The 13336-nt window shown below is 53.5% G+C and overlaps 1 protein-coding gene and 1 long non-coding RNA gene across 2 annotated transcripts in view; one reads left to right on the forward strand and one right to left on the reverse strand.

Annotated features, from left to right (window-relative positions):
• Positions 1-13336, forward strand: part of RASGRF1 (Ras protein specific guanine nucleotide releasing factor 1) — a 120182-nt gene that overhangs the window by 77203 nt on the left and 29643 nt on the right. Inside the window, 6 exon segments of the mRNA XM_037833258.1 lie at positions 3413-3583; positions 4625-4731; positions 5208-5320; positions 7445-7505; positions 10372-10475; positions 11908-11992. Coding sequence (XP_037689186.1) covers positions 3413-3583; positions 4625-4731; positions 5208-5320; positions 7445-7505; positions 10372-10475; positions 11908-11992 — 641 coding nt within the window.
• LOC119531707 lies at positions 1664-8205 on the reverse strand. The gene is made up of 3 exons (XR_005216393.1): positions 8093-8205; positions 6432-6583; positions 1664-1796 (listed from the first exon to the last, which is right to left on the reverse strand). It is a non-coding gene; the product is annotated as an uncharacterized LOC119531707 (long non-coding RNA).

The raw sequence follows: 13336 nt of genomic DNA on the forward strand, positions 1-13336 counted from the left end.
CTCCTCCCTTGTTAGACCCCATCCAGGATCATGTAGTTCCTTTAGTTGTCATTGTTTATTTTGTTGCTCTTTCTTTTTTTTTTTTTATTGTGGGAACATATATACAACATAAACTTTCCCATCTCAACCCTCCCAAGCATACCATTCAGTGGTACTAATCACATATATTATACTGCAGTATATAAGCACATGACATGCTGCTTCTCTCTTGCAGCTTTCAGAATTCTGTATCTTTGGCATTCGACAGTTTGATTGTATCTTCCATTTACTAAAACTTTCCCAAACCAAAATCCTACACCCATTTTATAGTAACTTCCCATTCCCCCTGGCTTCTGCCACTGATAACCTGTACTCTATCTTCTGTCTCTATGAGCTTGCATATTCTCTAATATTTTCCTTGTCATTAACATGGGGCTTAAATTTAATGCCCTAAATCTACAGTAATCTTATTTACTTTGATCCCAACTTAACTTCAATAATACACACAAACTACTATGTTCTTATACCCCTCTGTCCCCCCACCTTTATGTAGTTCTTGTTACAAATTATGTTTATACATTATGAGTCCAGAACCACTGATTTATCATTACATTTTATGCATTTGCCTTTTAGATATTTAGGAAGTAAAAAGTGGAGTTACAAAGCAAAAATACAATAGTACAGGCATTTATATTTACCCCAATTTTTAATCTAAGTGGGGATTTTTATTTCTTCACGTGGCTTTGATCCATTGTCTACTGTCCTTCCCTTTCGACTTGCAGAACTCTCTTTAGCATCTCTCATAGGGCTGATATAGTGGTGATGAACTCCCCCAGCTTTTGTTTATCAGGGAATGTCTTAATCTCTCCCTCATTTTGGAAAGACAGTTTGCCAGGTATAGAATTCCTGCTGGCAGTTTTTTGCTTTCAGCTCTTTAAAAATGTTTTCCCACTGGTTTCTTGCCTCCATGGTTTCTGATGAGAAATCAGCATTTAATCTTATTGATGCTCCCTTGTACGTGACATGCCGCTTCTCTCTTGCAGCTTTCAGAATTCTCTATTTTTGGCATCCAGCAGTTTGATTATGGTATTCTGTGGCATGGGTCCATTTGGATTTATCATGTTTGAAGTTCACTGAGCATCTTGGATGTGTATATTCATTTTTTTTTGTTAAATTTGGGAAGTTGTCAGCCATTATTTCTTTTGAATATTCTCTCTGCGCCTTTCTTTCTTCTCCTTCTGGGACTCCCATAATGCGTATATACTTGATGGTGTCCCACAGGTTCCTCGGGCTCTGTACACTTTTCTTCACTCTTCCTTCTGTTTCTCGGGCTGGATGATTTCAATTGTCTTATCTTCAAGTTCACTGATTCTTTCTTCTGCTGGCTCCAATCTGCTGATGAGCCCCTCTAGGGAATTTTTAACTTTGATACTGAGGCCTTCAGCTCTATTTGGTTCCTTTTCTTAACTTCCATCTTTCTGTTGTTACTCTCTTTGTGTTCATCTGTCATTTTTCTGATTTCCTTTAGTTCTTTGTCCATGTTTTCCTTTAGCCCTTTGAGTATATTTAGGACCATTTTTAAAAAGTCTTTGTCAGGTATGTCCCAGAAACCTCATTGATGGTTTCTAATGCTTTACTTCTCTCCTTTGCCTGGGGCATTACTTCCCATTTCTTTATATATTTTGTGACCTTTTGTTGAAACTGGACATTTTTTATTTTAGTGATGTGTTATCAGTAGAATTTAGACTCTGAGGCTTCTGTTCCTTAAGCTTATATGCAGCTAGTGTTAAAACAGAGCTTTCCTCTATTGCCAGGAGCTAACAAAAAGAGAGAGAGAAAGAAAGAAAAGAAAGATGAAGGGAAAAAAAAGAAAACACTTTTCCCAGTCTTTGCAGATTGACCCGGGTGAGTGCTCTCCTTCTGGGCTTATCCATAGAGAGAGTTTAGGGAATAGCTCCAGGCCAAAGCGTAGGGGCCACCCTCATCCTTTCTGCACGCGCATCTTGTCTCGGGCACACAAATGTGGCCCTAGGAACTACCCCCCTTGACACGGTTCCTCTTCCTAAGGAAGCAGTTTCCTCACTGTGGTTCAGCATTGCACTGTATGTCCTACACCCAGCAAAGCCTTGCCCCATGCAGCGTGACGTGACTGCTCTCCCCCAGCGTCCGTAGGAGAGCCCTATGTGCCACCTTCTACATGCAGGGCGAGTTCTGGGACAGCGAGTCCCTCAGGCCACCACAGACAGGTTGGGCCAGACGGACATGCTCCCAATATGTGACCAGGGTTTCCCTGCTCCCTCCAGAACCAGGACCAGTGTTCCACACTGGGAGCACAGGCTGGCCCAGTGCCGACAGGTGAGGGGTGAGACAGGAGCCAACTAGGGCACCACAACATCCTACCTCTTTTAAGAAGCCTTTTTCTTAATTTGGTACTTGCCCCATCACTGCAGTCCTTTAACTGTTTCCTGGAGCTTTTAGAAAGCTAGCCAGTTCTTGCTCATTGTTCAAAGCTTCTGTGGGGGTGGGGGAGATGGAGCCCTGAGGCATCTCATGCCTCCATCTTGATCTGGGCTGAGCCCAGCATTGAGTTTAAAATAAACCATTTGCCCCTCACAGCATAAGTATTGGTACTTTGTCCTAACCGAGTATGAATTGCTTTCCAGAGACTTACAAGGTGAAGCTAAAGGTTCCTGGAGTTGGATTCTACTACTATTACTATTAGAAAATTATTATTATTAATAGCAGTAACATTCCATGACATTTATTTAGCTTTTCACCCAATACAGAGTACTTTCATCTATGTTATCTCCTTTAATCGTTACATCAACCTTTTGAAGTAGGTATTAATATCCCCATTATCCAGAGGCACTTACTAAGGCTCAGAGAGGTTAAGGAACTCACCCAAGATCACACAGCTGTTAAGTATCGGGGAGGGGGCATAGCATTTCAATCCAGTCCAGTGCTCTTTCCATCAAACCATGCTGATGAGTCCATCAGTTTGAATTGTTAATGTCAGGCATTGGATAGGTTATAGATTAATCCCAAATAGACCAGAAAGGGTGAGAGTGTTCACATTGCTATCCCATAGCAGGCCTGTTCCCAGCTGGGCCTAACAGGTAAAGGGATTGGGAGCTGCAGGGAGATGGGAAGGGGGGTCGGAGAGTCTTTGTCAGAAGCAGAAGGTGTGGCCCCAAGAGGAGCCTGGCAGGGCCTGCTGCACCTCAAGGGGAGAGGGCACCCCGATCCGGGGGCTTTCCTCACATGACCCCTCACAGAGATGTCAGTACCATTGCCCCCCACTGACAAGCCCTTGCTTCAGCACAGACAGAGCCTGCCTGTCCTCGAGGCTGTTCCAGCCTCAGACCTCTGGTTTTTCCAACAGCCTGAGGGGCTGAGACCAAGAAAAGTGAGGGTTGTTCCATCCTCTCCGCAGAGTTCCCACTCTTTTCCTACAATAATGGCGTCGTCATGACCTCCTGTCGAGAACTGGACAATAACCGCAGTGCCCTATCGGCCGCCTCCGCCTTTGCCATAGCAACCGCGGGGGCCAACGAGGGCACCCCAAACAAGGAGAAGTACCGGAGGATGTCCTTAGCGAGCACAGGTATGTTGGGGAGGTGGGGTCTGTGCTCGCAGCCTCCCTGAGGTCAGCCCCCCTCGTGAGGCCTGTGCCTGGGGAGGGCTCACTCCACCAGGTGACGGCACCCATGGCCCAGAGACTCGTCTCCTCCAGGTGAGGAGCTCACCTTGCTGATAGCACAGGTGGTCCTAACAGCCCCTACTCCCCAAGAGAGAGAGCCTCCTGCTTGGACCAACTACTCTAACTAACTGGAGCCAAACTTCCATCATTTTTGTGAGTTTTGGCAGCCACCTCCCACTTTCGGAGGCCCTGGGTCACAGCCCCCATCTCCCTGCCTGGTTGGGGCTCTGCATTCACCCAGGGCCTTAGCCAGGGCCACGGTGTGTCGAGGGCATGACCTGTCCCTGCACCCTCAACCTCCCAGCTCCCATCACCAACAGATACAATCCAGGCCACTCAGCCTGGCCTGCCCCATGGGAGGAGAGCGGATCTCCAGACACCCCAGCACTCCACACCCAAACATACCCTCCCGTCCAGTCTACCCTTTAAACTAATAGCCGTGCTCACACAAAACAGATATCTTTTCTTCCTCTGGGCCTGCCTAGGGGCCCCTTCCTTCCCACCCATCCCCTTTGCTACTCTGCAAACTTCTACTCATGCTTTAAAGCCCATTGCCTTGGGAACCTGTCACCCCACCCTCCCAGGAAGGACTGGTCCCTCCCACCCACCACTTCCACTGCATCGGTCCTTCAGCAGAGGCTGGAGTGGGGGACCCTGGAGAGCTCTGGTCCCTGGGGAGATGGCTGTGGCCTCACTGGGGAGCCGCAGGGACTGGGTGTTCACGGACTGCATCCACCTGAGAAGTCGTGGCCTCAGTCTTATTGGCCAGAACCTGGGCTAATTGTTAAAGATTTCATTACCCTCCCCCTGCCCATCACCCTCCCACCCGGCAGCTGCGAGGAGCAGCCCCAGCGTAACCAAAACTGGAATTTGAATCCATATTGGAGCCAAGCTCCATTTCCTGTCCTCACGTACCCTCTCTCCCTCTGCCATGCACGCTGCCAGGCTTCCCCCCCGACCAGAGGAATGGTGACAAGGAGTTTGTGATCCGCAGAGCAGCCACCAATCGTGTCCTGAATGTGCTCCGCCACTGGGTTTCCAAGCACTCGCAGGTGGGTGGGGGCCCCCCTGGGCAGGATGCTGGGGACCCGCGGGCACTGCCCCAGAACCAGCTGCCCTCGGGAAGCGGCCGATGGCCACCTGTGGGCAGCAGGGGGAAGGGGCCCACTATGCCCCCAGTGTTGTCAGGACAGCCTGCTCAGATCCCCAGGGAGGGGTGCAAGGACCATCAAGAGGACAAGGAGCTTCGAATTTCTCTCCGCCTCTGTCTGCAGCAGAGGTAAAGGTGGCTTGTACCTCCCAGGGTCCTGGCCTTGGGGTGCAGCTGGCTGAGGAATGGTCCTTGGTCTTGCCCTGGTACCTTTTGCCTGAGTGTCTCGAGGCTCTGCTTGTGCCCAGCTAAGTGACACGGTAAAACGAGGCCGGGCAGCCTGCCGTGAACAGGCATGGAAACTCCTCTGGCCTGGGCTGGGACTGCTGCAGGGTGGCTTGAAACAGTAGCCAGAGCCACCAACCATCTTCCCAGCAGGACTTTGAGACCAACGACGAGCTCAAATGCAAGGTGATCGGCTTCCTGGAGGAGGTCATGCATGACCCGGAGCTCCTGACTCAGGAGCGGAAGGCTGCAGCCAACATCATCAGGTAGCGCGGACAGCCTCCTGGGGCCCGGGGACAGGGAGGTGCCGCGGGCCAAGCAGGACGGCCCGGGCAAAAGGTGTGCCAGGGAGGAGCCCCGAGTGCCTGGGGACCATGCACTCCCCCTTCTACCTGCAGGCTCCGGAGCAGGTATCCATGGGTCCTTCCCTCCACTCTCCCTGTCCCCCAACAGACCTTGATCTCCTTGAGACAAGAACTCCAAGTCTCCAGCTGCTAACACCAGTCTAGCCTGTAATATCCAAAATGGTAGCTGCTAGCTACATATGGCTGTTTCCATTTAAATGTTAATTAACTAAAATTAAATAAAATTTAAAATTCAGTGGCTGAGTCACAAGTGCCACATTTCTATAGCCACGTGTGACTGGTGGCTATGGGCTGGGAGGTTCAGGTATAGAACCTTCCCCTCAAGGCAGAGTCCTGGGACAGAGCTGACTAAGGCTGTGAGAAGGGGCTCGGGGAATGTCTGATGAATTGCAAGGAGTTAAACTGTTTGGTCGGAAACACTGGCTGAGGTCAGTGTTCAGGCTCACCAGTGACTTGCTGTGTGACCTTGGGCAAGGCGTTTCTCTGAGCCTCACTTTTCTCTCTGTAAAATGGGGCTGCACAGCATCCCCTTGGAGGGCTGGGGGAGCTGGGCTGAGGGCGTGCTTGGCCTGTGCCTGTCCCTGCAGACAGCCCCGTGGGTGTCAACACAGCCAGGCCCCGTCCTGACTACTTGGGCTGCCTTCCCCTAGCCCTGCCAGGTGTGAGCTCTAGGGGAAGGCCCCCCGCCTCACTTCTGGCCTGGCTCCAGCTGCCCTACCCTGCCTCTCAGCATCATCTCTGCCCCAGACTTTCAGCCAAATCCTGCTCAGGACTTACTGCCTACAACCAAAGCCTCCAGCCCCCTTCCCCACCAGACTACCCAGTTTCCTCTCCCGAGGCCCCGGGCTGCAGGGATCTCGTCATCATATCCACCCCATACTCACCCTCTCACTCCCACCCGCACACAGGCACACATACCCACAGTCAGCCCCCAGATCCTTGGAGGCTCCCTCGTTGCCTCCCGGGGGGCCTGTGGGAGTGTGCTGAGCCTCCCACCCCAGATCAAACTCACCTTCCATTAGGGAGTTTGTCCTGGATGCTGCCCCAAGGCAGAGTGGAAAGAGCAGGCTTTGGAACTGGCAAGACCTGGTTGGAATTACAGACCCAGCAAGCTCCAGCTGAGGGACCTCGGGGAGACATTTCTCTGGATGTCCATTTCCTCGGCTGCAAAATAGGCGTGATAATCCCCTCTACCAGAGCTGATAACCAGTCGAATATGCAATCAGGTGTCCTCTGTCCAGCCCAGGCCCTGCAGCCTCCTGACCACCTCCCCCCACCAAGCCTGGCTCCCTGTGCCCTGTCCCAGCCTCCAGTATGCTGTTCCCCCAGCCTCCTCTAACCAGCAGCCGTGGCCCAGCGCTTCAGCCTGACTTTGAGGGTGGCCTTATTTCCCAGCGCTGCCTGGTAGCCGCGTTACTCTGCTGTCTGCCCCCTTCCTCCCTCTCCCCTCAACATGGCCCCATCTCAGAGCCTGTGGCCACCTTGCTGCAACTCCACCCTCTTTCCCTCCAGTCCAGTCAAGGCCAGACCTAAGGGGGCATCCCCTCAGAGGGCCCCCCAGCAGCTCCCACCTGCACTGGTCCTCCAGGCCTCGAGCTCCTGTCCCCTCGATCATTCCATCATTCCACACGCACATAGGAGCGCCTGCTGTGTGCCCAGCCTGGTGCTGGGTACTGAGTTACAGGGACAAACTGACATGGCCCTGCCCATCTAGCAGGACCAGGCACCACAGCCATCCAACGTGGAGAGGCAGAGCCAAGAGCAGGAAGCCCAAGGGCTGAGGGTGCCCCAGGAGGGGCCCTCACCCAGCCAGGAGGGTCAGGGAGCTGGATCCTGAAGGACGAACCCCCGGGAGGAAGTCAGTGAAGAGGAATGAGGGAAAGGAGGTCCTGGCAGAGGGGATGGCACGAGCAAAGACACACAGGCTTGAATTTGCAAACCGTTCCTTCTGGCCAGGGGTGGGGAGGGAGCATGCCGGTGGGGGGAATGGGGGGTCAGGCACAGACTGCACTTCTGGCCCCCTAGGACCCTGACCCAAGAGGACCCAGGTGACAACCAGATCACACTGGAGGAGATCGCACAGATGGTGAGCCAGACCTGCCCTCTCACTCTCTAGCCAGGCCATCCTGACCCTCCCTGGCTCCCAGGGTCCCCAGGCCCATGACCCCCCAACCAATCACCACCACCACGTCCCTTCATAGGTTGTTCCCCTTCACCCCCTTTCCCCTTCTGCCCTTGCCATGCTCTTTCACTCACCCTGGAAGGAGAAGGGTAAGAATTAAGAACTATAGTTAACAGAGTGTCCCCTGGGTGCCTGGCACTGTGCCAGACTCTGAAAGACTTATCAACTAGGCCACAAGCTTGTAGCATTGTCCCCATCTTGCAGATGTTGCAACTGAGACAGGGGGAGGTTAAGCAACCCAGCCAAGGAAGTGCTAAGTGGCAGAGCTGGTGTTCACATTCAAGTCTGACTGATTCAAAGCAAGAACTCATCCCAGAACCACAGGAGGCAGCTCACCACCTGCCCAGGGCAAGAGCTTTGCTCACCACAAAGGAATATGAGCTAGTGGTGGCTTTCTAGTCAGTGGAGGGTTTGTGTGCTCCCCGTGCCTGGCAAGGGTTGGTGATGTGCATCCCAGAATGCCACCACGAGCCACCCCAGAGCCCTTGTACCTGCCATCACGGTGCCAGAGATGCTCAAGACAGACTCACTTTCGCCTCCCCAGAGTCAAGATGACACAGGCCCCTCAGCCCCAGGTGGGCTCATTTCCCAAATTGGAGAAGTGATCCCCAAGCTGCTAAAAGAAGTCAGTGTGAGGATTTAGGACTCTGGGCTCTGGGCCCACTGCTCCCCACCCCTCCCTGCCCCCCCTCCCCACTGCTCAAGCTGGCTCTCCCCACGCTGGAGCAGGGGTGAGGCTGCCCAGGAGGCCCCTGCCCACTCAAGACCTGCCCCCGAGAGTGGCACTGCAGGCTTAGGACCCCAGGGAGCCCACCCTTACTCTTATCAGGGGGGTTGATTGTGTACCCCAACCCTGGACACCCCTCTTCCAGACTTCTGGTGTCTCCCCAGACCTGAGGAGAAAGGGCCTGCACTCTGCCTCTGTTTCCCAATAGGGCCTGACTGGAATGTTTACCCTTCAAGAGCATGAGGGCCCCTTGTTCCTTTGTAAACAGTCGGGAGCCATTGTCAGAACAAAGCACCGCTGAACTGCTCTCCAGCCCTGACACCGTCCAGAGTCCACAGAGAGCCTGGGTGGGGCAGATCCAGCTGGGGAAGGGCCCTCATGGCCTCTGGCCATGAGGTCTTTTGCAAGCCAGTTCCTCTTTCTATGGCCCCACCATAAAAGGGGGTGGGATGGGGGCCTGGCCAGCACCCCTGCCTGCTCTTCCTCTCCAGCTCACCTTCTCCTGGCCGGGAGGGTAGTACAGACCTCTTGGCCACTCATGCCCACCCCAGACCTCTCCTCAGGCCCCTGCCCCGAGGCCCCAGTGCAGGGCCCTCAGGAGTGAATGGGCGAGTTGCCCACCTGCTCGGGTTCACTTGCTTTGGAGGCTGGGGCTCCCCCTCCCCAGGGTCCTTGTCCTGCAGTTCAGCTCCACAGGAATCCCCTGCCACTCTCACCCCATGCCCCCTCTGCACGCGACTGTCCCCTGCACTCATGCTCCCTCTTGCATCTGGACCTCTACACACTCTGTTCCCCACCCTGGTGACTCTGCCAGGAGAAATTCACACACACACGCACACACCCCACTACACCATCCCAGCACACAGAGGCCCACAGAGCACCCTCGTCTGTTTCCCACCCTCTCTGTCCCTTCTCTGTTCTCATGACTGGGAAGCCCTTAGGCTGGAGCCCCCTGAAGCCAGGGACCATGTTTCCTGGTCTGTGTTATCCCTGGTGTCCAGTACGGGGTCTGGCAGGTGGAAACCTCCAAGAAAGTTTGCTGAGGAAATGGAAGGGAGGGAGGGAGACACTTCGTCTAGGAGGGCGGCTTGTTTCCTTGGGGGGTGGAGCCCCTTCCCTCAGGAGCAGGGCGGGGGGCTACGTTCAAGCACTCAGCCTGGCCTGCTAGGACTTCTGGGCAGGGTGGACTGAACACAAGAAAATAGAAGTCCCAGGAGGCCCACGATGGTCAGTCTCCTCCTGCACAGCCCCTCCAGCCCCGAGATGGGGAGGGGGGTGTCCCGGCCTCTCCCAGGACCAGCCTCGGTTGGCTCCTGGCCCTCTTTCCTCCAGCTCCTTCTGGCCTCGCCCCGGATCCAACAGGCCTTCACAAGGCCTTAGTGCCTGAGAGTACCACCCTCCCCTGTCCACCTCTTATCTCTCTCTGCCACGGCCACCACTATCCCCTGAGGATATCCCCTTAAAGGCCATGGGCAACCTCTGGGGGCAGGGACACAGTAACCCTGGGACTAAGGCCAGGAGGCTGTCTTGGGACACAGGACTAGAGCCTGTCCCATGGGCCCATCTCACCTATGAGTCCACACCTGTTAGTGAGTTTTAAATGAAAATGTTATCAAGCCAGCGTGGACCCAGACAGAGCCTGAAGGGAGTGAGAAGTCACAGCCTGGGAATCAGATGACCTGGGCTTGAATCCCAGTCAACCCACTTCCAGCAGTGATTGGGCAAGTCTTGAACCTCCAGAAGCCTCGGTTTCTCATTCAGACACTGGGGTAGCCACATTCCCCTGGCAGGGTCTGTGAGGACTGAATGGGGCAGCCTGAGGAACTAGCACAGAGACCCGCACATGTGAGCCTCAACACTCAGTGGCTCCCGGCTCCCTTCACCCCTTTCCTCCATCTCCCCCAGCCTGGTCCTGCAGGGGGCCGACCCCCATCATCCCCACCTGCCCTCCCAACACAGTCCAGCCTGAGACTCCCACAGAGAAGCAGGCTAAAAGCCAGTGGGTGCTTCTCACGGACCTAACTCGGGACCCTGCCCCCTCAGGCTGAAGGCGTGAAGGCTGAGCCCTTTGAAAACCACTCGGCCCTGGAGATCGCGGAGCAGCTGACCCTGCTGGATCACCTTGTCTTCAAGAAGATCCCCTACGAGTAAGTGGTCCCCACACCCGACCCTCCTCCCCCCTCACCCTCCTGCGCCGTATTTGAAAACACCCCTGACACAGACGTCCAAGGCTGCACAGGTTCTTCACAGCTTGGAAATAAAATGTGCCTGTGTCTGCAGGGACAAGGAAGGATCCCGTCTCCCTTCCTTGTCCCGAAGGTCTCCTCTTATCTGTCAGCTGCACACACACGTCCAACTCTGAGCTCCTAATCTGGAGGTCTGGGAAAGGACTGTGTGTTCATGCATGTGTGTGAATGTACACATGAGCAAATGTGTGCATATGAGTGTAAGTATGTGAGAGTGTGTGTGTGTGCGTGTGTGCACACACCCTGAGGACTCCCAGAAGCAGGTTTCGGGGACAGCTCTGGACTTTGAGAAAGCCCTAAGAACTGGGGTCATCTTCTCGGGCCTGTGTTTCCTTTCCCATTTTTCTCTAATCTGTTGTTTTAACATCACTGTAATTACACTACTTAAGTCATTTTGTATCCCTCATATTTCAGCGAACAATATACCTAAATGGCATTTGTAAACATCATTTTTCATAGGTATACAATATACTCTAATATTGCATTCAGCCATGAGGTGGTTTTCAGTTTTCACTTTCATATTCCAAGCTGAGCTAAGCATCCTTGTAACTGTATATTTCTCTGAATTTCTGACCATTTCCTTAGAATGCATTCCCAGAAGTGGAGTCACCAGATCTGAGGCTGTGAATGACTTTAGGGCCATTGATCCCTGCTTCCCAGAAAGGGGCCCCACCTGGCACTCTCCTGTGCCCTCACCAGCACGCGTGCTGCCTCACCTAGATGGAGAGTGTCAGCTTTGGGGAAACCTGCCATATATCCTGGACGTAAAAGCAGCCATTATTCTTGATATGCTCCCTCTTGGCGCTTAAGCAGATCGCCTCCCCTTGGCCCTTCGTGCCCACAGAATGCTGCCCAGGCCACTCTCCTGGGCCCTAGACTAGCTTTCCACTATCTGCTTGGCCTGCAGACTCTTTTATCCTTTTATCTGACCCCTTTTTGTGGCCTTCTATCCCCCCAGTCTACAGATCAGCAGCTGCAAAGTGATTCTAAAATGTGGGTTCCCAGGTCAGCAAACAAGCCTTGATGTGCCTAGCACACTTCCCAGTGTATGGTGTGCCTTCCCATCCCTTATCTCATTTCGTCCTCACAGCGACCCTGTAAGGAAAGTATCATCATTATTCCCATTTTACAGATGAGGAAACTGAGGCCCCGAGAGATTAGGTACACAGCTGGTACATGGCAGAACTAGATTTGAACCTGGGGTCCCTGCCTCTCCCTACAGGGCTCTACAGAAAGCTACTCCCCTGAAATGGCAACCTCAGTCTGAAAGCAAAGATATTATCATGGCAAAGCAAACCTTACTGGATCTGGGTTTTCCTCTTACCTCCCACAGAGAGTTCTTCGGACAGGGCTGGATGAAACTGGAAAAGAATGAAAGGACCCCTTATATCATGAAAACCACCAAGCATTTCAATGATGTGAGTATGAGGTGGGCAGCACCTTTCTCTCCCAAGTTTCTCTTTGGCAGGAGGCTGGTAGAGGGAAGGCCATGGGCCCCGCTGGACCCAGGAGGCTGCAGTTCCCTCCAGTCCCCCCACCGCCTGGCGGGGTCCTGGGCAGGGCTGCCCCCAAGTCTCAGTTTTTCCTGTTAAACAGGGCTGGCCCCAGAAGGGCCATAGGAAGATGAACTGGGACGATAATATAAAGTCTCTTAGCCCCATACTGGCTCTTAATGAGCCTCAGTCAGGGCCTGGGATTACGCCTCGGACCAACTTTTTGATAAGTCTGCAACAGAGACTGGAAAGAAAGAAATGAAGCCTTCCTGGCTATGCTTTTTTTTCCAAAAACCTCATCTTGATATAGGGAAAGCAGTATTTGGCTAGAAAATGACAGACAGCTTCCTTCTAATACGTACGTCACCCAGAAGCCCGGGGACCTCCTGAGATTTGAGCTAGAAGTGATTTCTTACCCCCCTCCTTCTTGGCCTGTGGTGTTGGGTGAGCCGACCCCACTGGGCAACATTAAAGGGACCCAAGGCCACAGAGCTGGGCAATGACCAGGGCCGGGTTTAGGCCAAGGGCTCATGAGTGACCCTGACTCGGATCAAGATGGCCCAGTAGCTGGCTTCTCCACTCCCCTCCCCCGGCTTTCCCAGGAGAACTGTTGAGATGGAAGCAAACACTGGACCAGCAGAGCAGCCCAGCAGGTGTCGTGGGAAGGGCCCAGAATGGTTGATTAGGACACTAAGGCAGGGGAGTGCTTCACACCACCACCACCACCACTTACCCCACCCCTCAGGCTCCCAGAAACCCCTCTCAGGGCAGCATGACGTCAGCAGAGAAGTGGGGGCAGGCAGCCCGCCTAGTGGGTCCAGCCCCACTTCTAAGTCATGGTTAATGTCTGCAGGGAACATTTGCAAACTTCTTTAATAACCCGCCTTAACTGAGTTCCTACCCGGAGCCTAGAACAGTGCTTTAGCTGCCTCACACCAACCCTAAAAGATAGGGCTCTTATCAATTTTTAGATATAAAGAAGGAAGTTCCAGGAGGGCAAATGTCCAAGCTCTCATTAACTCGTGCGGTAGCTCACGGTCTTCCATTGCCGCACAGCCCTGGCTCTGGGGAAAGAACCTCTCCCCTGGCACCTTCCCCACATTTGCCCAGTCCCTGCCCCTGGGAACCACAGGGACCCATCCACTCCTGGCCCCGGGACAACCTTGAGTGGATTTGCACTTGACGTTTTCATTCCTCTGAGTTTAATCATCAAACACAAGGAAAGCACCTCTGATGGCTGGAAGTGGGAGCACAGGATTTCACTTGTCC

Source organism: Choloepus didactylus, chromosome 4 (genome assembly GCF_015220235.1).
Source record: "Choloepus didactylus isolate mChoDid1 chromosome 4, mChoDid1.pri, whole genome shotgun sequence".
NCBI classification, from domain to species: Eukaryota; Metazoa; Chordata; class Mammalia; order Pilosa; family Megalonychidae; genus Choloepus; species Choloepus didactylus.